General features: G+C 38.9%; 2 protein-coding genes and 1 long non-coding RNA gene across 3 annotated transcripts; 2 read left to right on the forward strand and 1 right to left on the reverse strand.

The window, feature by feature from the left end:
* Positions 1-519: 519 nt before the first annotated feature.
* On the reverse strand, positions 520-7,410 carry slc25a28 (solute carrier family 25 member 28). Its single transcript, XM_077581803.1, has 4 exons — positions 6,888-7,410; positions 3,707-3,935; positions 3,080-3,136; positions 520-1,986 (listed from the first exon to the last, which is right to left on the reverse strand). Exons 1-4 carry the CDS (start codon positions 7,227-7,229, stop codon positions 1,436-1,438), a joined length of 1,179 nt encoding a protein of 392 aa, XP_077437929.1. The 5' UTR covers positions 7,230-7,410; the 3' UTR covers positions 520-1,435.
* On the forward strand, positions 7,309-27,582 carry pyroxd2 (pyridine nucleotide-disulphide oxidoreductase domain 2). The gene is made up of 18 exons (XM_077581802.1): positions 7,309-7,523; positions 14,596-14,707; positions 18,250-18,415; positions 18,761-18,780; positions 18,872-18,965; positions 19,670-19,743; positions 19,817-19,972; positions 20,062-20,215; positions 20,756-20,817; positions 20,902-20,999; positions 21,627-21,768; positions 21,866-22,000; positions 22,085-22,157; positions 26,146-26,299; positions 26,408-26,559; positions 26,902-27,008; positions 27,209-27,329; positions 27,418-27,582. The coding sequence occupies exons 3-18, from the start codon at positions 18,295-18,297 to the stop codon at positions 27,486-27,488; spliced, it is 1,734 nt and encodes a 577-aa protein (XP_077437928.1). The 5' UTR covers positions 7,309-7,523; positions 14,596-14,707; positions 18,250-18,294; the 3' UTR covers positions 27,489-27,582.
* LOC144061719 (uncharacterized) lies at positions 7,946-11,086 on the forward strand. The gene is made up of 3 exons (XR_013296257.1): positions 7,946-8,042; positions 9,010-9,128; positions 10,531-11,086. It is a non-coding gene; the product is annotated as an uncharacterized LOC144061719 (long non-coding RNA).
* Positions 27,583-27,586: the final 4 nt, after the last annotated feature.

The following is a 27,586-nucleotide window of genomic DNA, read 5'->3' on the forward strand; positions in this document are numbered from 1 at the left end:
TTAGTTGACCACAATTGATTTTTTTTTCTCTTTAGGTTATTTTCCTTATCTTTTATTGTTTAATTTTTGGGTTTTCTTTTTTGTCGACTTTTCTAATATTGTGAATGTTAATAAGCAAAGTTTGAAACTGAATTAATGTTTGATGTCCCAATAATCTGAATGTTAAAAGCAGAGTTTCAATTTTAAAAAAAAATAACATGGCGAGTTTCCTTTTTGAAAAATGGTGTATGTACCAACCTGTTGAGTTTCACTTTGGTTCCTTCCTTGCATTGAAAACATACTTCGTCATGGACAATTTGGCAAATTGCACAGCCTTGTCTTGTTTGCTTTTAGTTCTTTGTACATGTGTATTTTCAGATGGACCTGCACTGAAGACAAATGTACCTTTTTTTCCCCACACTAAAATGAAACCTCAGTTTGATGCTCTACTGGAATTTTCAAATGTCCCATTACTTTTGATTCTATGCAGATTTGTTTTTCTTGAGCTAAAGCATTCAGAAAAAATACCAACAAAAATGATTTGTGATTATTTATGAGCACTGTCCACTGCTCATAATTTATTTAATGATGAGTGCATTTCAGAATCAGTAAGAATGACAGCTTCCATTTACTCAACATGGGCACGATAGAGTAACTTCTTCCAACATAGCTTATTAAGCTGACTCTTGATTTTTGGGGCACAACCTATTCCATGCAACCTCTGCTTTGAAAGAACATGATATTAACACTCAGTAGTAGCAGTGAGATGAACTAATATCTGCTTCACAACAGCCATCTGCAGACAAGGCAATAATGGTGAATAGCTAAGAAGTACATGGGGTTGTCAATGGAAGCGCCACAAAGCAAATTATGCCAACAGGTTCCCCATTTATATGGATCACATTTTATGTGGGTTCAATTGAAAATAAATTAAATATAAGCTTTAGATTCATCCAATGTCTGATTGTGGATGCTAAAAAGAGAGGGCAAATAAAGGGGGCGCGGGGTCTTAATCCACATTTTATCACCTTAAACAAATTAAATGCAGATTTGGTTACAATTATTTAAATAGCTGTTTGCAGGATTCCAGTTTTCCCCATAATCTTGAACTGTTTAAAAATATATATATATAATTGCACAATTCGGTGACTGAAAAGCCTGTGAACTGCAAACTTGTCATTTTAGCTGTGTAAAAAAAAAACAAGGAAAAAAAACAGGAGATCCCAAAACAAAGGTTAAGAAAATAACACTACTGCCCTCTACTGGTGATAACCCATTGCTTCTATTGAACAATTCTAATACTGTGACATTCCTTTCGCTTAGCAACATAAATCAAAGTGTGCGTAATCAGCAAACGGCGTATTCAAAAAAAAAATCTGGAAATGCCTGTATGGCCATTGGGACAGTGGAGATGGGTCTTAGTGTGATTTCATGTGCTGTGCGTTAGAATCCGGCTTCACATCTCCGCCTCCATCTGCTGCGCTCGCCTCTTGTCGTGCTGGTGCTTGGTGAGTCCGTACTTGAAGAACTCGTACACGGACCAGCTGATGGCCGTGGAGGGCATCTGGTAGATGACCCTGGCCTGCACTCCCTTGAAATAGCCCCGCAGGCCGCCCAGCCTGTAAACCGTCCGGAAGGCGTGGGCCAGGCCCGTGATTTGTCTGTGGGCCCCTTGGTTGGCTGACAGGGAGCTGAGGGCGAGCGACTCTTGGGTGTTGAGTAGGGTCTTGCACACGTCCAGCGGCGTGGTGGCGGCGGCGGCCAGGGCCCCGGCCAGGGCGCCGGATAGCATGTGGGACGAGGGGTTGTACTGTCTGTGGGGGTTCAGCAGCTCCTGTAGGTACTCGTAAGTCATGAAATGGAGCGCTTGGAAGGGGATGTTCATGGTCAGCTGGGTAGTGTAGCTGCGGTAGAATGCGCGGGGGCCTTCGTTCTGCCACACGGCGCGGATACAGTCCAACGCGCCGCGGTACGGGGAGTTATACATCTGCATGCGCTGCTTCACAACTGTGGAGGACCATGTGACGACCATGACGACGTCCGGAGGTTCGTGGGAGGTAGTTGAAGACAGAAAAAAAAAGGAAAATGAGTGACTGTAGAACAGAATAACATTCCCTGCGGTGAGTTGTCAACATAACGTCAATTAGGGATAGACCGATTATCGGTGCCGATATTTGGCATTTTGACAAATATCGTCATCTGCCTTTTTACAAATCTGAAGGCCGATAAAGCTGGTATCTCACTGAGCAGCGAATGCTTTCAAATGTGGTGAATTTGGGGGTTTCATCAGGATTTGTAAGATGTTCACAGACAGTTTTTACTTGTCGCAAAGTCATTTTGAACATATTCACTTTTTCACTGCCTGCAAAGACCTTTTAAATTGAAACCTTTTACGAACCCTGACAAAACCCCCACATTAGCTACATTCGCATGCATTTGTCACTCAGTGAGAAACAGGGAACTTTTCATTTATGGATTTATTAAATTTTCCCACTTTATAAAAAAAATATATGCTGAAACTAGGAACTCCCTACGCGTTTTATTAAAAATTTAAACTAAATAAATAAATCAAATTAAGAAATTATGTTGAAATTTTGGAAAACTTTATTTACAGGAGAACACTTTAACAAACAATTTATTTGCTTAGTTTTTAATTTAGCTTAACACATGCTGATGAGCCTGGAAGCTCCATGCAATTTTTTGGTACAATTTTTAAACAAAGCTGTCAATTCTTTTTATGTTTCAAATTAAAATAAAAAGTTTTTTTTATTTTGACGCTAATATTTTCTCTTTTACTGCAAATGAATATCGGCTTGAAATATCGGTTATCGGCCTCCTTGACTACTAATAATCGGTATCGGCCTTGAAATAAAAACAAACAAACATATCAGTCTATCACTAACGTGACTGCTGCTCAACTCGCCAGATTGTTGTTTTATTATTTAGGCTAAAAATTAACCAAGACCGACTGAAAAGCGCCTCTGCTGGTTTTCACAAAGTCATGCACGCCATTTTTACACAACTGTTACCTGATGTGATAAATCAACAATTGAGGTTTTGCTTGTATAAAAATGCTATTAATGTACTAAAAAATAAATACCTTCTGATGGGTTCATGGCTGCATCATGAAGCAGAGTGGCCACACATCCGGCTGCTCCTGCAATTAATATGACTCAGAAATTAAAATGATCTCAGATAACTGGGGAGCATTCACAAGGCTTGCTGGAAAGAAGTAAAAATATCAGTAGGGAGCCTTGCTAAATTGCAAACATAGCATTGTATTGCATTACTCAGAAGGTTGTCCAGTCGTGAGAGACATCTAGTGGACAACATTGTTGATTGCTTCTATAAGAGTCAAAAAAAAGAAAGAAAGAAAAAAAAAGAAAGAGTTGTTTGGAGGGGAGAAAGAGGACTTACCCAGCCTCCCAATACTCTGGAAAGAGGAAAGAGAGAAAGTAGGGAAAACATGGAAAAAGGGACAACGGCATTCAGTATACACAAACACACACACACGGGAATTGAGTCAAACCCAAGTGGAATTTAGCTACACAACTACACTGGCAACAATTGCAATGGAAATGTTTTGTCCAATCAGATGCCAGAATGCTATAGCATGTACTAACGGGCCTAGTTGATAAATGGGCTTGGGTATAAAACATGAGCATTGCTTTGCATCATCATACAGCACAAACTATTTGTGTACAGTAATCGGTAAGTTTTATGGTACCATTAGCCAAGTGGCTGTTAGCGCCGGGGTGGATCATATCACTCAGAGTCTTTTTGAGTTTCTCATAGCTGGCAAAGTAGAGGGCATGGGCAGGACCCGCCCCGATGGCGGTCACATTCAGGCCTCTCATTGGCCGCCAAGCTCCCTCTGTGGCCACGATTCGGCGGAGGGCATCCATCACGTTCCGGTAACGGGCGGCCGGGTCGGGCTGAAGGCTCTGCATTCTTGTCTGGGGAAGAATCAAAATGGGGGCAAAGTCAACAATCGCACAGCAATGAAAGAGCCTCGTGAGCAAATAATGGTTGGAAAAGGGTGTGCGGAGCATGTCGGTGTACATGCATTATTGAATAGAAGGAAGCATGAAGTTTCAAGCTCCAAGGTCACGAGGACATGACGTATATCCTGTCTGTGTTCCCACTGACCTGAGATCAAAACTTTCAGTCCCGCAAACGTAAACAGCGATAAATTAATCTAAAACCGAGTCAATCATGCACTCTGGAATATAAAATAAAGTTGCATTTGAAAACTGAACACTGACATAATCATTGAACAGCAGTGTTCTGGCTGGATGGACAAACTCTCAACCGACCTCGGGTCTGTGTGCACATGCAGGGGGCTTGGGCAAAGAATAAACACGGCCTCGTGAGACCCTGTGCTATCAGGAATGCTGGACTAACAGAGAGCTCGGCAATGTCGCACACATTAGCCGAGTTTAGACACGTGGCTCATGGCGCTCTCGGTTTACAGTGGATCTCAACGGCGCGCAATAAACTGGTTTGTGTAAAAATGTCAGGGGTCACTAGCCGTTTTAAAATGGAGAGCTACTTCGTGGCTATTGATTACAGCAAAGACCTGCCACTTTGAAACACACTTCTGAACTAACAATTTTGCTCAAATTGCCTTTATGTTATTAATCAATAATATTGATCTATGGCAAGACACTGATCGTGTTTCATGGTTTCTTACAATTATTTAACATGATAGAAAACAGATAAACACCAATAAAAAACACTTTGTTTCTACATCTCTGTAAGTGTTTACGTTTTCAAATGACCACTTTCACAACATTCCTAGAAAAACACAAGGGTCCATCAATTGGTGATCCATTTTTAGAAAAGGGCCCCCAAGCTACTCATGTGGTACATTAGGGACTAACTGGTGCCCATTGGTGATCCCTGACACGTGGTGCAAGAACGCATGCTCGGTTAGCATCACACTGTCTTTCATGGCCTGGAAATGTCCATACAACTTGTCCTGTAACTATAACATCACTGCTACATTAGTGTAGGTAAGTAGTGTAGGATCTCCGTCGTAAACCGACCCTCACAGCAGGATGACACTTTACAATGTAGATTAACATTGACTGTAAAATTGTGTTCAACCTTAGAGGTTCCATTGTGGATTTTACTTCATGTGCACTGTGCAAGGGTTTCTTGCGGAGCTCCATTAGCCGCGTAGCCCCTAAAAAGAACAGCAGTAAAGCCTCGACTCGGTCCGTGCATCCTGTAAGAGAAAACTACAGGTGTTCAAGACATGCTTGCTTTTCAGTGTGACACGGACAGCTGGATGTCCTAAGCTTAATTGTGTCATCTCTCCAATGCAATGATCAAGAGCAACTGACTGACCTTGTGGTCAACTGGTCTAACCTCACCGACTCAAATAAAAAAACAACAACAACAACAACAACAACTTTGATTAGAAAATGATCCCAAGTGTGTCATACAACCCACTTAGCACAAACAACTTCATATCATATGTTTGTGGACACAGTTTAAGGCTCATTTATCCTGTTTCATGTGGCAACTAGTACAGGCAAAACGTTACAGGCTGTTTTAAGAAATCCAATGTAAGTATTTATCTGCTGGATAAAAGACTTAACAATTGTCAAACATGATATTAGCAGAGCGGGAGACATGGGCTCATTGGGCTGGTATTCTAAGTTTGGGGTCACATAGAAATGCCCTTTTTTAATTTTTATTTATTTTTTAAATGACTAAAACCACTGACATTGTATTCAAAAGATTAAATAAGAATACTCTACATAACAATTATTACTTTTGACCTGGAATCAGAATGTAAAAAAAAAACAAAAAAACTAATATTAATAGTAATAGTAATAATAATCCATCCATCCATTTTCTTAACAGCTTATTCCTCTCAAGGGTCGCGGGTGGCTGGAGCCTATCCCAGCTGGCTTCGGGCAGTAGGCGGGGTACACCCGGACCTGTTTGCCAGCCAATCCAGGGCACACGGAGACAAACAACCATCAACACTCACAATAACACTTATGGACAATTTGGAGTGTTCAATGAACCTGACATGCATGTCTTTGGAATGTGGGAGGAAACCAGAGTACCTGGAGAAAACTCACACAGGCATGGGGAGAACATGCAAACTTCACCCAGGAAGCCAGAAGCCCGGACTTGATCTCACGTCCTCTGCACTGGGAGGCGGTCGTGCTAACCAGTCAGCCCAAATAATAATAGTAATAATTACAATCCAATGGAAATGTCTGATTTCACGTTTAAACTCTGCACATACATTTTTCAGTTTTACGAAAAATGTGAAATCGCCTTGTGACCAAAAAGCTCTATATGGCAATGAATATATTAATACTTATGCTTCTGTTGGCATGTGTATTTATTTGTTGTTGTTTTCTTTACATTGTGTATCCTGTTTGTCTATTCCTTGGACCTAAAGTGTGCAAATATAAAGTGTGCAAATAAAGCTGAATGATTGATTGATTGATCGATTGATAGCTCTGTTGCTCAGACATGGCTGACCAGCCAACTGTTGACTCATGTTGGCAACTTTTTTAAATTTATTTTTATTCAGTTTCCCTCCAAATAAATATTGGTTACGAAACAAGCTAATAGAGGTTTAGCTTGAACTGGGGACAAACGATGCGTCTAAAAGGCGACTGGGTAAAAACAAAACAAAAAAACGTAACATTATAAAAAGGTACGTTAGCTAGCAAACGTTGGTTAACTGGTTGAGGTGTGCATGCTAGCGCGTTACCTAGGAGAAGCTAGCCGCTGACCTTGTGCTCAGCTCTGACGCGTGTTTGGGTTAGCATGGGAGGCTAACGAGCTATGCTAACAGCAACGGAATTTTATCAACACATATGGCACAGAAACAGGCTAAATTGTGCAACTAGTTAGCTGCCGCCGAGCTAGGCTACCTTGACACAATCGATGGGGAACATGAGGCAATGCTCCATGATCCCGGCCACGGCTCCGGCCAACATGTGGGTGCTCGTGGAGGCTCCCTGTGGTAAACCCTCGTAGTCCGGTTCAGAGTCATCACTTTGATCCTGTGCGTTGCGCGAGATGTCAACAGTCTGTAGTTCGGTCTCGCCTCCAATCCTCGGGGACAGGCTTCCCACGATACTTTCCGAAACTCCCAGGAACCTGCCCCCCAGCCATCGAACTTCTGCCCCGGCAGATGCGCCAGCAACCCCGGGATCGTTGCCTGCAGACTCCGCTGTCATCCGACGCCTCCTTACAAATCCATCCGCTTCCATGAGAAACCGAGCTGGAGGAAAGGGGCTGTTCGGGCACGCACAAATGTCTGAAAATGTACAATTCGGCTCCAGAGTTTTGCATTCCCTTAGGTGGGTTTGGCAGCTACTTGCCCCGCTTCAACATTGCCACCCGCGTCGTTGCTTCCCAGCCGCAGCCAGCCAAACAAGGCCGAGGAAGGACGGAAACACGCCACGGCCCAAGCGACGAAGATAATTGGCTCCGAGAGGCATGTCCTCCGCGCGCTATTGGCTGAAAGACCTGTCATTCAAAACGGTTACTGCAGCCCACTTCAGGTTAAGTAATGTTTTTTGTGGGATTCTGTTTGGAAGAGTTTTGTCTTCGTCTGTGTGTTTCTACGGAAGCGTATTGCATTCACTTGAAAAAAAAAAAGTCCTGTTTTTTTAAATAATTTTTTTTCCCTCTGTTTTTCTGAATATTTTTTTTTCTGTTTTTTTAAATAATTCTTCCCCTCTGTTTTTCTGAATAATTTTTTTTCTGTTTTTTTAAAAAAAAAAAAAATTCCTCTGTTTTTCTGAATATTTTTTTTTCTGTTTTTTGGAGTAATTTTCCGTATAGAAAAGCAGGCTGAAAAAAATATTCAGAAAAACAGGGGGAAAAAAATATTAAAAAAAAAAAACAGGAAAAAGAATTATTTAAAAAAACAAGGAAAAAAAAATATTCCGAAAAACAGAGCTGGTCTGTCTTTCGGAGTAATTTTTTTTTGACCTCTGAACTCCAATTGACTTGTTGCCGACTCGCTAATGGCGGACACTTTCCCGCATACCTCCAACGTACCTCCTGGCTCAGTTAAGGTAAGGCATGTACCTTAATTGGTAACACACTCACTATTATTAATGTCTTAGTGTAAGGTAGGTATATCATTGTATGTTATGGAGCATGCAAGTACACGTACACATCATACGATCGGCATGATTTTAGTAAGCTAACAGTTTGCTTAAACAATGCCCAGCGGGATTCAGGAGGGATTCCCGCTGGGCATTGATCATCCTTCACTTGACAAAAGTAGAACGAGCCATTCGTCATAACGTTGTTTATATGCAAGTACAGTATGCACTACTGTACTACGCTCCCGTGGACCTTAGGTAGAACGAGCCGTATGTAGGCTACGTCGTAACGTTATATGCTAAATATGCGCAAACACTATGCTTAATGAGATAACGTCGTTAGGGTGACCATATTCCCATTTCCACAAAAAGAAGACACTCGCCCCGGCCTTGAAATTGTGGTAGCAGTCGCAGCTACACAGTGTACTTCACCTCCTATAAGTCACGTAATGCCAACCGGACATTTTCATGAATTCATGAAAGGACTTAAAAAATGGTCTGTCGTCCCAAAAAGGACACATTTGGTCACCCTAGATAACGTTCATTATTATTATGGCTCAAATGAGAGTCGTAACATATTGTTTAGTACGGGACACCTGTTTTAAGCATGTAACGATGAGGAAGGACGTTGCAAAGCCCAGATCTTGATGAACTATTTTCTAATTAATCATTAATAATAACAAAAGTAAGACTACTACTAAAACAATTGATCATTAATAATGACAAAAATAAGACTATTACTAAAACCCTACTCTGACTACTACTCTATGCTGGCTTTAGTCTAATGTACTATTAGTATAATATTATTGTTAATGAATAAACTTTGAAACACAAACCAGTTTGATTGGTAATTTGAGTGAGCACAATATTTACTCTGAGGTTGACTTTGAAATGATTATTCATATAGATTTGGCCTTTTCCTGTATTTTTGTAGTGCTAGCTGCAATGGCTGCATCATCAACCCCTGGCCTTCCACAAGATGATGGTCTGTGGGCATTTTTACGCAACAGAGGTGTTCCTGAGGAGCGCATTCAGAAAATGCAGCAGGATCATGTAAGTCACAGGAAATTTGTTCCTGCAAAGCTACATGTAGTATTTTGTCTCAAGTATATTTTAATATTTCACAAAATTTCAATAATTTTTTATACACCTATACATATAGCTGACCACATGTGACTCCAGAGGTTCGAATATTTATATTTGTCAATTGTCCCTTCCAACAATGCAGCTTGATGTAGACATCACTGCTATAGAAATATACAAATGAATATACAAACTATTTCCCTTTTTTTTTTCAGGATTGGTTTTAAATATCACGTTTTAAAATTATTTTACGACATATTTTCAGAACAAATATACAATATGTGAAGTGTTCAGTACTGTCAAAGTAAGACTAAGGATCATCATTGGATTTTTCCAGTATAGGAATGTGCAACAAATGAATCACGCTTGATAACTTAGAGATGCACTGTAGACGTCATGGTCATGCAAATTACTTACATGGTGTAAGAACAGTTAGAACAACACGTTTACTATCATGCTAAAGTAACTACAGGTGCAACAATTAGTTGATGGGTTATCACTTATCAATTTAAACAGTTATTATGAGACGTTTTTTTTTAACCTAAAATGGTCCAAATCTTGTTATTTCAACAGTTAATGATCAATGATTTCTAATAGTCTTCCATGAACGCAGACTGATTGGCTTTGCGCTTAATCAAAGTACTCTCACACATCTGTCAGCACGTCAGCCATGCCCCACCATTCGAACGCACGCACGCACTCACACATATGATGAAGACAACCCAAAGGGGACAACAATATTACAGCACATTTTTTGTTTTCATGAACAAAAGCAATTGTTAGGTCTAGTTAACTGGCCTGTCATTTCTGTTAGGTATCATTTTCTATTATGTTTTGATAATGCAAAAATCTTTTTTTTTAAATCAATTAATTGAGACGATAATCAGAAGAGAAATAAATTCTCAAAAACAAACCATAGCTGCAGCCCCAAAATTAACACATTTTACCTTAGGAAAAGACTTGCATCCACACAGCTTTGAGTAGATTCAGGAGCTGATGGGTACTGCACTGTTACAGGATTATAAGATATGCATTTGCAAAACAAAATGAACTTCTGTAAACTGGTGTAGACTTTACACTTAATTGGGAACAGCACTTTTCACATGTAGTGTCATCAGGTTCTCTCAGTTATGGTCTGCGTATTCTCTATTACTTGTATAAAAATTGTTCTAAACGTATATGTCAGATGTTATATCAGCAGATTCAGCACACTTCATTATTGCCAGCTTCATAAGTTTTTGTATTGTTTCATACTGTCTATTGTGTTATCATCTGCACTGATGATTGGTTGTCTTGCCTATAAGTAAATAGTCTTGGACATAAAGTTTCAGATTTTCATGTCTAATGTATATATTTTTGTTTTTTATTATAGATTGACAGCTCAATAATTGGAGAAATGCTCATGGCGTGTCCAGAGATGTATACGCTGCCTTCTGGACAGAATTCCTAGACTGTGCAGCTGAAGGTGCAGATGTGAGGGTGCCATCACTCTCCGCAAAATGGCAAGAGGAGGAATGGAGGTCTGTTGGTAGGATATTGGCCAAGGGACTGGAGGAACATGGGTATTTCCCATTTCGGCTGGCACAAGCTCTGTTATATTTTCCACTGTTAAATAATACAAGTTGAAACACTACCTCATATTAGATGTTAATATTGACAGCAAAAGTGGATCTGTTCAATTAAAAAGGAAAAGTACTTTTTAATTGATTTTAATGGATTTTAATTATAGATTTTTAATTTTTTTCGTGTCTTTATTGTTGAGTCATGTAGTTCAGAAATCATACTTTCTGAGACATGTTTATGTATGTACTACAGTGTGAATATTGGTCATGTTTCTTTTGGTGCTTTTATTGCAAAAGGTTACATGTATCAAATGTATGCAAACTCAGGTCAAGATGCTTGCACTAATAACAGTTATTCATACAGTATGCTTCATTTGCTGAAAGTTTAATGGCAACTCCTTTTTAACAAATGTATACAGCGACATTGCATTCAAATACATATGAATGTCTGATCTATTTATGATAGATGACATGAACATCCAATACAATTACCAAATTGTATTACATGTGCTACAAATTACACCTGACATCTCTTCAAGAGTTACAAAAATTAGGACGGTACAGTATACTTCCTTAGTGGTATAATGCACAATAACAAAATATCAAAAGAGGAACAAATATTTCACTTTGGTATTAATAGATATTCTGTTTGTAAGAGCTACATTTGACATTAAGCATACACACGTGCATAGGATACTGTATTATATAGTGTTATATTGATAATTTTTTATTTTCGTTTTCCTTGACTGCTCTTTTTATAATGAAACCAAGGTCTTCCATTTTTTTCATTAACTGTCAAAACCGATTTCCTCAATGAATAGACAGAAGATATAGAAAAGCACAAAGTGGAGATGTTCATTAGAATAAAATTCACCATTGTTTACAGCTGTAACTAAATACCCTTTACAGATAAAATTCGGAAGCTTACATCATGTCAATTGATCCAATAAAGCAGATTGCGTTCATACAATCTGAGCTCGCATGTAAGCACGTAAGAACATATAAAGCTCAATGGCTTCTTCTGGACAGGTGGGTGGATGAAGATTATTTTCTGCCATGACAAGGCAGCAAATGTCAAACACTGTGCCATCGCAGGGTTACGGTCCCCTCTGAAGGCATTCCTCTCTGCAGGCTTCAATCTTTTGTTGGGATACCTTTTTCAGGTACTCTCTAGCACCAAAAAGTTGGGGTAAGGTGTACATTATCACTGGGCGCCCACCTGGAGACACAGCATTCCTGCTTGGGTGAATTCTGTGAGTGTTCCAGAGGTGAACAACTTCCTGTAGTTCTTTCTAAATAAGTATAAATAAAGAAAGTGATATACATTGGTTCACACATTTTTTGCAGTACAGTAGACAACATGATCCAAACTAGACAGTAATTTAGTCCAAATCTGCTCTCAACATCTGCAATAGGCTTAACTAACTGCATCATGTAACTAAGAACAAACGCTAATGGGAACATTTTGCTTAATTTTCACACTTTTTAAGTACTGGTAATTTGAATATAGGCTGCAGTACAGTATACTGCTGATAATACTGGCCTCTTCCTTTAATGTGTGGAATCCTATAACCTAAAGACAGTGAACATTTTTCCACTAATCTTATCTTATCTAAGCACATTACATGAATACCACACACAAACTGACCCACAGTGTGGCATTTTACTATGATTGAAGTAAAACATCTTAAGCAGGTGCACTATGAGGGGAAAAATAGTAGTTATTTCTGTTCTTACCTCTATTATTTCAAGACGTGAACTGAATGATACTTTTATCCAGGAAGTCACCAGAAAAGGAATCCGAGTCTTTTAGGTCTTGGAACAGGTTCATCCAAAACTGTGCGTGTTGCCTCCTTAAAAAGCTCCACCAGTTCTCAATTCTTTGGTTGTGATTGCTTGACCCATACAGATAGCATCTGTGCGAAAAGTTGTCCTGATGGCCGTGCCTCAAGAACATCTGCATTTGTTCAATATAACAGTTCTCAGTGCCAAGGTCCGAACGAATTCGGGCACAAGTTCCATTCCTTGATGATACCTCATTAATAAAGTATCCAGCGATTATCTTCGGATTACTGTTTGTAGAATAAGCATGTAGCCATATCACCATTCGTGAAAACCCATCTATTGCACCATTGATGCAGATTCCGTACGGTTTGAGTTTGTCATAAGAGTCTACATGCCACAAAAAGTTTGGGCCTGGATTCTGGTAGATATGGCGCCGAAGGCGATTCCTGCACCTCAGTTGCACACCATGCGGATCCAGTATTTTCATCAGTATCCTGATCGTTTCTTGAGTCACCACATAGCCAGCCTGAATGCATTTGAAATGCATCATTTTGTAGCCATGGAGCACGCCATATCTATCCAACTGATCCTGGACAAACATTGCTACATCTAGCAGATCTGAATGGGCTTTCCTCCTGAACAAATGCAAAGTCCTCAGGTGCCTGCGTAAAGTCGACAAACTAATAATAATACCGTCTATATAACTCAAAGACAGGACTATCTCCCAGTGCCTTAAACCCATATCAAAATAAAACTTGATTAAACTAAATAAGATGGTCATGTTTACTTACTGGCTCTCAATAAAGGAATGAATGTGTATACTGTATTGTTGTTTGTCCTCTAATCTCTGAGGGAAAACCCCTTAAAAAAAAATTATTCAGAAAAACAAGAGGAAAAAAAATTATTTAAAAAAACAGAAAAAAAATTATTCAGAAAAACAGAGGGAAAAAAATTATTTAAAAAAAACAGGACTTTTTTTGTGAATGCAATACGCTTCCGTATGTTTCTACTCAGCGTGTGTCCACTTTTCATGTCGTTTTGTAATGTTGGTATGCTGAAAAAAATGCATCTAAAATAATAGTTTATATTCTGACATAATGATGATCTTGTTTCAATATACTTACACATTTACTTCTGTGTGAAATCTCGGCATGTTAAGTTGTACACAAAGCTATTATTCAGTTGTCCAAATGACAATGAGAATTCCATTGCTCTACTGATCACTATACACCATTAGCATAGATAGGGATATTATCTTATTTATGTCAAAGCAAGGTTTCCAAAAATGTACATGACACCAGTTAAGTGAAATATAACTACATCAATGCTTTGTCGCAACTCATCCATTCAATATGACAAGAACGAAACAGGAACCTCAAAACGTTCATAAAGAATCTCCCATCCATTAAAATAAACTAATTAATTGCTTATTTCCCCCCATAGTCGATAAATAAATATCATTCTATTGTGCTGTGTACCTAATGAAATGTCCAGTGAGCAGTATAACTCCCACACAGAAAGACACTACACAAGATTAGATCGACTTTATGACTGGGCACTTCCTTATTGACTTTCACTTTCTTTAATGAGAGGCGTCCTGCATTGCTGCACAAGAAGCAATGCATCTATTTACGACATGCTCAAAGATCAGCAGTAACAAACACACCATTAACCCGTGGGCAGTATTTTATTTTGAAATGGCTTGGTCAGAACCAACAAAAAGCCAAAAAATGGTCACAATAACGCCTAGGGGCTAAATGTGATTTAATACTGTCTGTATAGCCATTAATACTTAAAAGTTCTCACAAAACTGTTTGATACATGCAATTTACTGTTGTCCTGGTTATCTCAATTTCTGGAGGCAGGCATGTACAGCCATTATTCATCAATATAAGCTATCTATTGATATCCTCTGTCAGTTTATATTAGTCACCCTGACTGGTCTTTGTCAACCTGTTAGCGTAGAACTTGTGGTTCAAGTTCATTGTTTATTTAGCATGATGCTCTGCCTTGTTTTCCCTACAATATTTTGCTTGTCTTGCCAGTTGCCAGGATGCTTTATCTACCTCCTTCCCATCATTTTGCCTTAGCCCTTCACAGGGAAAGAAACCATCACCAGCAGGAACGGAAATTTGTTTTGAAATGGCCGCCACGCGCCTTATGTCAAAGCAGTAGAATCCAGCAGCCGATCAACGAAGAAAGGTACGCCACTTTTAAACTGATATAAAAGTGAATGTTATGAATATTATTGAAATGATTACATCTAAGACTGCAAGGTGCACAGTTACCACATCCGCTTCACCATTCTGAGGTTGCGGATTGGAATTTGGCCTGCAGACTTCCTGTGCTTTTTCCCTGTTTGTCTGATTTTTCTGTAGATACTCCTTACCCCACATTCCAAAACATGCTCCTTTGCTAATTTGACGACTCTAAAAGAAGGTCCATTTGGTCAGAATATGAGTATGAATAATTGGCTGTCTATGTGTCCTATGATTGGCTGGCAATCATTCCAGGAATATTCGCCCCACTTAGGTGGGTATGACAATCAGTGGTACTTAAACTTTAACCTAGCGCCCAAGTCAAATGGGATAGGCTGCCTTTGGAATAGAAAATGGACATTATGTACTTACATTAAAAAAAAAAAACATCTAAAGTAATTTAAGTGTTTAAAAATAATAATAATTGTGTATAGAACGGTTTTGCTAATTATTATTATTATTATTACATTTTATAATATATTAATATTATTAAGTTTAGTGTCCCTGGACACTCTACTTTATGATTTTTTAATTTTTTAATTTTATTTACATATTCAACACACGCTTCAAATTTTACTAACATCTTTATAATTTGTAAAAATGACCATTAAAAAATATTTCCTTCGACACAATCCATTAAATGTGATCTGACAGTTCCGTTTAGAAGTCTGATTTGGTTTCAGCTAAACAGAACTGGAAATGAAGCGGTAAAATCTAATATTTTAAGTGACATTTGTTGACCATAGAAATCATCAATCATCAATCAACATATTGTCACCTTCCTAAAATAATGAGCAAAGTCATTTAAAAAAAAGGTTGATCAGAAAACATAAATAACAAAATAAACAAAATGCTGATTAGGCTATCTTATATTTACCGGTATTAATAACTTGATTTTAAGGGTAAAATTGAATGATCTGTTAACTAAACTAATGATGTGTCTGATTTTAGCAGAAGTGGCAAGTATCATGAGGAAAAAGTTCAAGGCAAAAAACAAAACAAAACAAATGTTTTTTGTTAAATTTTGACTCAGGCCATTATTTTAAGAAAGATGGTTGATAAATTGTATTTCATTTAGTTTTATATTTAAAATAAAGTGCTCAGCTTCATTATCAGATAAGTCGGTTGCTAATATTTAATATATCTAATATAACTCGGATATAATTAAGAATACTTCAAGGTGTCAGTACATTTACTGCAGGCCATCAGTTTCTCAGCCTGAAGGGAAAGAAGTTCATCTTTTCCCCTTAGCAAATGATGCTATGTGTTTTGTTGTGGTGCTGTACTAATGACATAATTGAATTTTCTCCTTTAATGCCTAAGAGAGCCTTGGCAGACCAGAGTGTTGAATTTCTGCCGACAAAGGGTATTGAAGTGTTAATTTCTGCTTACAAGAACAAAATCTCCTGCTTGTGATCTTGTTAAGGCCGATTTAGCGTCGTCCGCAGACGTTCCTTATAGGAAAGGCGAAGCGTTCATCCTGTCAGGATCATTTCTCTTGCCTGCTCTAATACAACAAGGGAGAAGGGTGGCGGCTCAGGAGGGAAATCCTAGAACCCCCCCCACCCCCAAACACCTCATTTTACTCCCCCAGCCAACAGAGTGCACTGTTTATGCAACCAAGAAGAATTATTTTACACCTTGTAAGCAAAATACAATCCAGAATTCCCCATTATGAAGACATGATTACATGGTTATGTGCTATTGTTTTTGTCCCAAGTAAAACTATTCCTTTCTCACATCCTAGTGATATTGTCCCTGTGGACTGATAATGACAATGATGATGATCTACGGCTTTTCAAGCAGGCCAATATCTTCTGTAGCAGTAATGTCTCAAGAGCTCATCTTAACACTCTTATGGCAATTAACCAAGTCAAGTACGCTATAGGCACAAGCCTCAAGTCAGGAACATAAATATACTTATTCAGTATAGTATATATAGTAGCACGAACAAGTATATTACAGCATTATTTACAATACTATACTTGCAATATACTTCCCACTGTTTGTAGCAACACATCATACATTCATATGATTGTACAGTTTCCAAATATGAAAGTAAAAGATAGAAGTAGCAGTAGAGGCCTAACAGAGCATCACCAGGGATAGAATGAATCTTAGAACATAATGTAAATTAATATTATAAAAATGCATTAATAAGAGCCACCAATAAACACAAAAATATTTCAATTAAATGCCTCCCTCAAATAAGTGTTTCACTTTTCCCTCTGCAGTTTTCTCAGTTGCTTTCACTCAAGTTAACTGCTGAGCCTATTTGAACTATGTTGCTAACCAAAATAGCAGCACTTACCGAACATTTAGTTTCTTAGATAAATTGTATTTTGGAGTCTTACCCCAAGTTGTTAATTCCCTGGACAACAAAACAGTTGATCTTGTGATTTGTGGAGAAGGCATCTTGATTTGTGTTCTAGTAGACAACAGTAACTTGGAATCGTATAATGTGCTTGCATCATGACATTTTGCCGGTGTTCATGATCGTATCAAATTACAGGGGATTATGAGATAACCAATTTAGGAAAATCTTCAATAGGTTACACCGCAATGCCTCTTAATAAAAATGAAGAAGGAAAACTTGTAGAAACTAATTCCTGGGCTTAATGGTAAAAACATGACACAATAAAACATGTTTTCATTGGTTGTTTAGATGTGCTACATTTACAATACATGGATGAGAATACTGAGTTTCATGTCAGACATTGAAAGTATCAATATTTTATCTAGCCTATAAGCAAGAACCCTGCCAAGTTCACAATACCACATTTCTTAATGTCCTTCCTGTGAAAAAATAAAATAAAATAGTTACTAGGATTACTGTGAAATATTGCTTAGCCCGTTGAAAAAAAGCAGCACCAAAGCACACACTGTCACTCAGATCAATTTGAATGTTGCAAATGACTTCCCTGGAGCAATAATTCATGTAAGAAAATGGTGACAGTGTCTTTAACGATTACGTAAGTGTTGTGTGCGTCCATGTTCTGTTTATTGTACTGCCGTTCCACATAAAAAAATAATTAACTTTACTACAACTGTATAATGAAATGCATAGCTTACATTATTACAGAATACTATGTATATAAAGTGTATGGAAGATGCCCCCTGCGTTTTTTATCTCTCTGAAAGGGTCTTACTGTCGCACAATCGCTGGTCGAGCCTATGTCAGATTGTTTCAGATAAAGTGGTACCATATCATCATAAAGCTGGTTTTGCTGATGTGGCCAGTTGTAACTCCTTGTATGGAACAACTGCGTCCTCGTGTGGTTAAAGTGGATAACAACAAGCAACACAAACTTAAAAAAAACTAAACTAAACTTGTTTTTTAATCAATATTTTAACATTATATTTAGAATGATTTATGTCTAGTGCTGAAAATGAAATGAATGATCGCTTGTATAACGAGCAGGATAGGACGTTTTGTTTGTTTTTTAAGCTTGAAGAAACCACCGACCTGTTTTCACTCTCTTTCAGGGGACGAACCTGGGGGCGGGAAGAGGTTTTTTTTTTGGACTCGCAATGGCTGCTGCTGCGATGTGGACTCGGAGGCTCGCGAACGTCGTGGGCTCTGTGGCAAACTGCAGAGCCTACATGCACATCGGTTTCAAATCACACTATGATGCACTGGTCATCGGTGGAGGTGAGGTTCGACGAATTTTGTTTAAAAAAAAAAGTTTAGTTGTGCTTTGCACATTTTAATATTTAATGCAACGTTTCATCTAACTACTGCACCACCAATGCACAACTAGACGTTTTGTATTGTCTTCTTGTGGAGAATAAGCTCATTGGTTAATGTATGACTTTGTGTAAATTCTTTACAAAGTTAAGCGGCAGCTTGTCCAGTGTGGACCACTTAAATTTTGGACTGCATTTAACTAGATTAGAAAACAGCTTGTGCAGCTTCATTTTATTCTGCACATTGCTTTTATTTGCTATTCATATGATTTTATTTCTGTTAGAAATTATTTTATTTATGTCACTGCAGGACACAATGGACTGGTGGCAGTGAGTCAAGACATTTTTCCTTTTACACTTTTATAGCATTGTGGCTCTTGTGATCTTTGGTCAAAGGTATTGTTGTGTGTGTGTACACAAGGCTGCCTACCTGCAGAAGGGAGGTTTACAGACAGCAGTGCTGGAGCGCAGGCATGTGCTTGGAGGTGCAGCAGTGACAGAGGAGATCTTCCCCGGTAAGAGGCTTCCATCCTTCCATCCTCTGGGCTGATCCAGAACATATGGTGCTCGGCTGCATTCTGGATTTTGTAAAATAACGTGGAAACATCAACATGTCACATAAATTCAGGTCACTGATTTACCATTCTGCATCTGAGTAAAAAAAACAGGTAGTTTTCTATCACATGATTTGCATTTGTTTGTCCGCCATTTTGGAGAATGAGATTTGGAGGACAGGCTAGGTATTTAACGGAAAGACTAGATCGACTTTTTATTTTTTCATTTTTTTCTGTATAACTCTAATCAGTCCATATTTTATACATTTTCCAATCTTCTTAGATGTTCTAAGACGAAGGCAATTTTTTTTCTCTCGAGAAAACGCCACGGTGTCAGTGGCAAAGACGTGATCACAAAGTGGCTGTACTAATTTAACAATTATCCACAATGATCCCTACACAATTCAAACATCTTTCACCAACTGTGCGAAGGCAAGCGGACAAGATACAAGTGCTTTTCCACACGCCGTAGCTGCATTTTTATCCATATTTACATAAAAATTTAATAAGCTCAGCACGATTTCACCTCTCCACGTTTAATTGAAACAGGTTATGTTGTTTTTTGCATGAGCCTGTTTCCCAAAACTCACATCTTATTTTCCTTGTAGGTAGCCTACAGTATAGTGCAGCATATGTTTATATAATACCACTTTTTTTGCGTCCAGGTTTCCTCTTCTCCAGGTGCTCCTATTTGCTCAGCTTATTACGGCCGCACATTATAGCAGACTTAGAGCTGAAGGTAAACAAGGCACATTTAATTAAGAAATCACGTGATATGCTTTTGAACTACCAGGTGTATTTTGTGTTCTTAGAAACATGGGCTGAAGGTGTATATGAGGGATCCCCATGCCTTCACCCCCATGTTGGAGGAGGGGGTCAGAGGTGGGCCGCCAAGGTCCCTCACACTGGGCTCGGATCTCGCCGAGAACCAGAAGGAGATTGGCAAATTTTCCCAGAAAGATGCAAAGGTGGTTTGAGTATTATGAAGCACAACATGCTTGGTTTTATTTATATAAACTGCTGCATATGGATCAACTTGAATTGTCTTTGCAACCAGGCTTTTTCAGACTTTGTTTTGCACCTTGAGAAGCTAGCCGGCGCTATCCACCCACTCCTAGATGCCCCTCCTGTTGACATTCCAGGTGTCACAGCCGGATCATTGAGGAGGAGGCTGGCTGCGGCTAAAACACTAAAGCCTATTGTCAAATGCGGTGTGTAACACATCTTTTTAAAGGGGAAGTCAACCCAATTATTATTATTATTTTTTATGATATGTTCTATGCAGCCCCACTGGTCTAAATATGGTATTCTGGTTAATATTGTGTTAGTGGGATATGAGTTAAACAGCAAAATCCAGCAGTTTTATCCATGTCAGGGGGCGGCCATTTTGCGATTTGTCGTCAACTGAAGATGACATCAATGTTGCTCAGGTAACGACCAATCACAGCTCAACTGTTTTCTGAAGCTGAGCTGTGACTTGTTGTTACCTGAGACCTGAGCAACATTGATGTCATCTCCGGTCGACAGTAAGTGGCAAAATGGCCGCCCCCTGAGATGGATAAAAACAGCTGGATTTTGCTTCAAAACTCCTATTCCACAAATGTAATATTAATCAGAATGTCATGTTTAGACTAGTGAGGTCACATATAACATATTATTGTCAAGAAATGTTTAAGGTTGACTACTTTAAACATAGATGTCATAAAAAGGAAATGAGTCACTCTATACTTTGTGTGTTTGAAAAAGTATAGGGTGGAAATTAGGCTGTAACATTCCAGAGCTTTACGAAATCATAACTGCACCAATCATGAAGGTTTGTTGGTCTTATTTATTCAGCTGAATATTTACTGCTGTCTCTAGGTGGCGTTGTAACGCAGCTCGTGTTTTTTCGCGTTAGATCCTTAATCGCTGGTTCGAGTCGGAGCCACTGAAAGCAACCCTGGCTACGGACGGTGTGATTGGAGCTATGACCAGTCCCAGCAATCCTGGTAGTGGGTGAGACAACATGTTAAGGAAATGTAAATGCCCAAAAAGTTGGACCATTTGGAGTGGAGGAGTGTTATAAAAATGGATGGACAGTGTGTGGAACAGAACAAATGAATTCATTTCATATTATGTCCTATAAGTTTTTTGTGTGCTTATTAGACCAATTTAGAAGTCTACCAGAGCTCCAGAGTGTTCCACTTTAGAGGTCCCACTGTATTAGAAGTGGATGAATAGAATCCGATTTTTTTGTCAGGGGCCACGGAATTCAACAGTTACAGCCCGCCCATGAGACATGAAAAACAATATCCAACAAAGGGGGACAGAACGGAGAAAGCTAACGGTTCACCAAACGGCGTCCAGATTTTATCAGATGAGAAGGAAAACATAAAAGAGTGATAAGGGGAAAAAAACGATTCCCAAGCTTTGTTCAATGGGATCGGAGGAAAAAACTCTGTTAAAGTCACATGAATAGAAGACATAAACAACACGACACAAATACTGAAAATAATTAATGCAATAAATTAACAAATGGCAACATGGCCATGTGGTACTTTTTTTTGTTTCCTTTGGCTCTTGTTCTAACCTGTGTACGATCCATTCAAGCCACTCTTAATGGAATTTTACATGTACATGTAGATATGTGCTCTTGCATCACGTGATGGGAGAGTTGGAGAAGGAGAAAGGTGCCTGGGGTTACGTTGAAGGTGGCATGGGAGGTGTGTCTAAGGCTTTAGCCAACGCTGCCCGATCTTATGGGGCAGACATTTTCACAGAAAAGGTAATGCTTAATTATAGAAAGGCGTCTGCCACAACTGCGTAATTGTTATTGCCAATAGTGGTCTTTCCTTTGATAAGATCCAATGTGTGACTTGCAGGATGTAGAGCATGTTGTTGTGAACTCAGATGGTGCTGCCAAGGGAGTGGTGCTGAAGGACGGCACAGAGATCCGGAGTAGAATTGTTCTTTCAAATGCTACCCCTTATGTCACGTTCAAAAACCTCACACCACAGGTAAAAATAAAAGATAAATAACAGAAGCAGTACAGATGATTGTATAAGATATATTTTTTCCATGGTCCTGTTTTTTTTTTCTAGGGTGCCCTTTCATCAGAATTCTTGAAAGCTGTCGATCAGATTGATTACACATCACCTGTCACCAAGATCAATGGTAAATATTCGGGCCTATTATGCTAATGTAAAAGCGACTGGAGTGGAAAAAAAAACTAATTTCAATTACAGTACAATCATGGTAGCGTTACATATCGGCAGAAATATAGCAGCATTATTTACACAGCATATTCAGAAACATTAGTCGAAATGGATGCCACGCACGATCAGGCATAGAGACCGTATGATTATAATAAATATGTATTTATTCATTTATTAAATAATGAAAATATTTTCTCTTAAAAAATTACACTGCATTGATATATTATTTACTATAAATAATCATTAGATTAAAATACAGTATAACTTAAACAAAAATCTAATTCCATTTATTCAATCTCAATACCTACAAATGATAGTAAATGAAAAAAAACCTCTCACACTATGTTGAAGTTTTTTGACACTTTCTTAATTGATACCCATCCAACAAAAAAATAATTTAACGGCAATTTTCCTAGTTTAACCTAAAATTTGACTAGGGTGTTTGTGGATTAACTATTATACAGTATTAGGCTACTATTAACTACTAACAAACTATTTTATCATTATCTTCATTAATAATTATACATATAAAAAAAAATCCAGTTATGGACTAGAATAATTTTATTGAGTTAAAATCTAAAATGTTAAGTAATTTGTGAATGTCAAATATGATGATAAGGCCAATATAAACAGTAGAATGCATTGTAATATTAAAGTCCCAGTGACAATACAGTATGTTTTATAACTTTGACACACCATAAAGGAGTGTTGTTAATCCTGCCAAATTTGAATGAATAAAAAAAAAAAAAATCACCAAGCACATAAAATGAGGCTTTAAATGTGTCTCTGTCATTGCTTTCAAAAAAAAATCTGCAATGCTAATCTATCAACTGTCAATCAAATACAACTTTGTCCAGTATCTTTCTTATACCTATAAATAACTACCAGTGAAAATATATTCACTTGAAACCACCGGCGGTAGTGTATCCCATTGTGTTGTTGCGGGAGATTTCCATGCAACAACAAGAGGCGCTAGTAGGGTGGCCACTTCCATAAGGTCAACGTCAGGTTTACCTGCAGACATTTGTAGAAATCATCACTCAACAAAAGGAGGCAAAGAGACAGAAAGTTTTGTTGTTAGCAAGAGAACAAGGTACAGAGGCATGGCCATTCACCAGATGCTCTTCCCTTTCTCCCGTTCAGCTTGGTCTTTATTGAACACAGCAAAAGCCCATCCCAGCCCATACAGGGTGTGGCTAATCATTATCAGAGGTGTTTACACCAGTCATGTTATTCTAAGGCAAGGCATTTTTGCTTAGTCAATTGTTTACACCAGTCATCAACCCTTGGTAGCCGTCGTCATGCGTCAGTTGTGGATCTGATAAGCGTCTCCTGGGCTTCAATGCCGTCTGTCCAAAGCGATCTTCATCCAACACTTCTTCACTGCAAACAACTCTAAATATGTTTGACAAAAGGCATAATGCACAAATTCGCACAGTGTTCCCTTGCTATAATGCCGTTCACTTTTCATGGCCTCGCTGTTTTGCTGATATTTTTTAGTGCAATTTTACATGCATTTTTTTTTTTTACAGTAATGTGCCTATTTAAAAAAATGTATGAAGGTTTGAACATTGAGAATGTTTAAACAAGAGAGAAATGTGAGAAAATATAAATTCCTCGATGAGAAAAGTGCATAAACTGTGTAGTGAGGGGTTTTAGAGCCTTAAAACATTTATAAATTTATATAAAACATAAAGCTAACTACTTCGCGGATTTTATTTATTGCAAGTATTTTTTGGAACCTTACCCCAGCGGAAAACGAGGGAACACTGTAAATCAGACTCTCGGTGTATTTTCATCAACAATAAAGTTTTGCATGGTTTATAGATCATGTTTGTGCACTACTGCGCTCCCGTGTTGAAGGTAAATATATATGGAGTTATGAACCCGCAGATACGACATTTGTTTGTTGATTTAAAAATATATATATTGAAGGCTTATAATAATGTAATGTTAAGCTGTTGTTGTTTCTCGGAGGCTGGGTAAAAGGCGGGCTACAAATAGTTTAGAGTTTATGATGTTTTCTGGCGTCTTCCTGCTAAATTATCCAGACACGGCAGGACAGGATTCAAGCACGTCTCTCTTTATTGATTTATTTCTCTCTCGAACGAGGCTCGCTCAGTTATACCCCTCTCTCCTCTGCGCTCATGGCATGCACAGAACATATAACACTTCAGCATGTAAACTACAATAGAAAACCCAAAGTAATAATAATTTACAAAACAAATTGGTCAATTGCAAGTAAATAAAAATGCACATTTGCAAACAACGTGTTACAATAATAAACTTATGACGCACCTGCTGCTCGTGTCTTATCCTTTAAAGGTCTCATATTATTCAACTTTTCAACATACTAAAATCGTTCTCAAATGTGTAAAAGATATGTCTGTGATATGCATTCCTCAAAACTGACTTTGGATTTAATAGTTTTGCTGTCCCTAAATCACCCCAAAAAGGGATGTGTCACTTTTATGTAAATAGCTGCACCAGGCCACGCCTAGGCCATACCCATCTCTCTCGAAGGGCCAGTGATTTTGATCATGGTAGTCATGTGCTAATGTTGTGAATGGAAACGACTGGCCATGGGAGCAGAAGAAAAGAAAAATACAGACATGTCTTTCACACATTTGAGAACTATTTTAATATGTGGAAAAGTGACATAACGTTTTACCATAAGAAAAAGTAGCATAACGTTACTACAGAGACTATGTTGTAGCGTTAGTTTGTGATGCGTAACCGGCAAATCTCCCTCTTACGTTATTTTGCCGTGAATGTCTCCGATTTGCCGTGAATGCTTGTAGGCATTTACAAGCGGTTATGAATAACACAAATGTGCACATTTAGGCCACTGCGCGGTCGTAACGTGCAAGCCGTCTCGTCGAGACCACTTAACGGCCGGTTAGCATCACAAAGTCATGTCAGCTAGATGGCGAGTTGCCAGTCACGGCAAATTAACCACCGCGGATTGTATCTTGACAAAACAATACGCAAACGCTTCCTATCATCCAGCCACCGTCTGCTTTATCATATCTGACCTCTTGTAACCAAACAACCTCCACACGACAAATGTAGCTCCCACTTTAGGCACTAAAAATACTCCAGTACAATGGTAGAAGGTGCTCATCTATTAGAAAGGATAGAAAGGAAGGCTAAATCGAAAATGTTAAACATACATCTTACCCGTTTGCAGTCGTGTCTCACTGTTGGAACCGATCCATTATGTTTAAACGTGTTGCAAATCCAGCTCTGAACAGGCTTTCACTAACAAAATTTGAGAAATGATGTCGGTACACGTCTTTCAAAAATAAAATTAATCCACTGTCTTCTCAAAGACTTGGGACGAAAGAAGCAACCACTTTTTCCTGATCATTGTTTCCCCTCTCCACAGACCATTTGCAAGCAGGGGGAGAAAAAAAATGAGCAGCCAGCTTCTCGAATTACAGTGGGCGTGACAAACCTTTACCACAGGTGGTGCCACTAACCCGAGGGGGCTGGGTCGAGTGCACTTCCGTGTCTTTTTGACGTCACTAAGTCATGGAAGGTTAATCTGTTTACATTTATTGAGACAATGATATACGAGATTCTTAACTGCAGCTACTCTTGGCCAATATAGATCAGTTGTGACAAACGGGGGTGGGGCTGATGTTGGGTCACATAAAATCAGACCACGGCTCATTTTCTTCAAAAGGCGGACAAACCAGCGTCCGGCTTAGGGTTCCGCAGGACGTCGGATACGTCACTGAAAAGTAGGACTGTCCGGCCCAAATCCGGACGTCTGGCCACCCTAGGCGCTAGCCACCAGCTAGCTTGCAAGCTAACAAGCTTGGGCCTCGGAAAATTAACTAGAGTTGCTGTAATAATCAACTTAGCGCCACATTTTACTATCAAAACAGAAATTTCAAGGATAAGTCCTTAAGCCCCCACTTCCACCTCATTGTTTTTAATAGTGGCGGTGGACAAGCTGCCAAACTTTCTCGCAGCTCCCACACCAGACAATAAACCAGGACCTCACCATCAGTGCTCCATTCACATCAACTGTGAGAGTGTGGACATACTGGAGGCAGCCTACATGGACGCCATGAATGGACGTCCCTCAACAAGGCAATTCTCACATTATTTCACCAGTACTCTGAAATGCCACATCCCATTTGACTGCATTGTAGTAGCTGCCATGCAATCTAATCTATTTATTTGGCCTTTGTGCTTTAGGCCTATGATCGAGATGACCATCCCATCTGTGCTGGACCCCACATTGGCGCCCTCTGGCAGTCATGTGGTGTCAATGTTCACACAGTTCACCTCCTTCCACATCGAGGGCAGAGAGTGGACTGAGCAGGACAAAGAGGCTTTTGCAGATAACGGTTAGAAATTCTGGCAAAACAGTTTTAACATGATTCAAAGTTGTGTCTTTCATATGCATTGTCTTCACTAACGGACAAGGTTTGATGAAATTATTTTAATCAAATTAGTTTGATGTTCATTTACTTTGAAAAGGGTATCATGTTCATTTGTTTCTTATGTCAAAAGTTTGAAATTGAGAAATATTTATTAGGGTTGGTGACATTAAATCCGACATATAGTAACCTTTGTCATTTTTAAAAACACCCTACATACTCGAACATTGTTGCCAAACATTGTAAGAATATTTGAGCTGGAATCTGTTATAGTTTAACTTTGTTAACATCTGTATTTCTTTCATGTAGTGTTCGACTGGGTGGAGAAATACGCCCCTGGATTCAAACAGTCAGTGGTGGGCAGGGACATCCTAACACCTCCTGACCTGGAGAGTATTTTTGGGCTCACCGGAGGGGTAAACACTCGTGATTTGTTTGACACTAGCAACTGTTCAAACACGCCCATGTAGTTAAATGTCATTGGACTCTGCTGTAATGTAATCGACGAGTGTTTGCGTTGAGTCAGCATATTTGCTTGTTTTCTGTACTCACAAGGCACATATAATACTGTTGATTTTCATGCCAAAGCAAACCAAATTTCAACTCTGGTTGACAGAATATCTTTCATGGGTCAATGTCGCTGGACCAGTTGTACCTAGCGCGACCATTGCCCTCACTCTCTGACTACCGTACGCCAATTAAAGGCCTGTATCTTTGTGGCAGTGGCAGTCATCCAGGTTTGCCTAGAATGCGCAAGTAACTGCTGTCATATTAAAACAAATATTAACTAAATGTTATCTGCTCATTTGTTTTGTTTGTTTTCAGGTGGAGGTGTGATGGGGTCTCCTGGCTGGAACGCTGCACTAATCGCCATGGCTGACCTGAAACGCCACTGACAAACTATCACAATGTACAGTGTTAAATGATGATATAATTTATCATCATTTGCGTGTTCCAAAAAATGGAGATAAGACTTCTTTGTGACAAAGACTCC

The sequence above is a fragment of the Vanacampus margaritifer genome, chromosome 12 (assembly GCF_051991255.1).
Source record: "Vanacampus margaritifer isolate UIUO_Vmar chromosome 12, RoL_Vmar_1.0, whole genome shotgun sequence".
Classification (NCBI taxonomy): domain Eukaryota; kingdom Metazoa; phylum Chordata; class Actinopteri; order Syngnathiformes; family Syngnathidae; genus Vanacampus; species Vanacampus margaritifer.

Coding starts and splice junctions, on each gene's coding strand:
- slc25a28 (XM_077581803.1), bottom strand. CDS start 7,229: ATGGAAGCGGATGGATTTGTAAGGAGGCGTCGGATGACAGCGGAGTCT. Junction 3,936..6,887: donor TCCCCATCGATTGTGTCAAG/GTAGCCTAGCTC, acceptor ATTCTTCCCCAG/ACAAGAATGCAGAGCCTTCA. Junction 3,137..3,706: donor TAACAGCCACTTGGCTAATG/GTACCATAAAAC, acceptor TATTAATTGCAG/GAGCAGCCGGATGTGTGGCC.
- pyroxd2 (XM_077581802.1), top strand. CDS start 18,295: ATGGCTGCTGCTGCGATGTGGACTCGGAGGCTCGCGAACGTCGTGGGC. Junction 21,769..21,865: donor CAGACATTTTCACAGAAAAG/GTAATGCTTAAT, acceptor TGTGACTTGCAG/GATGTAGAGCATGTTGTTGT. Junction 26,300..26,407: donor AATGGACGTCCCTCAACAAG/GCAATTCTCACA, acceptor TTTGTGCTTTAG/GCCTATGATCGAGATGACCA.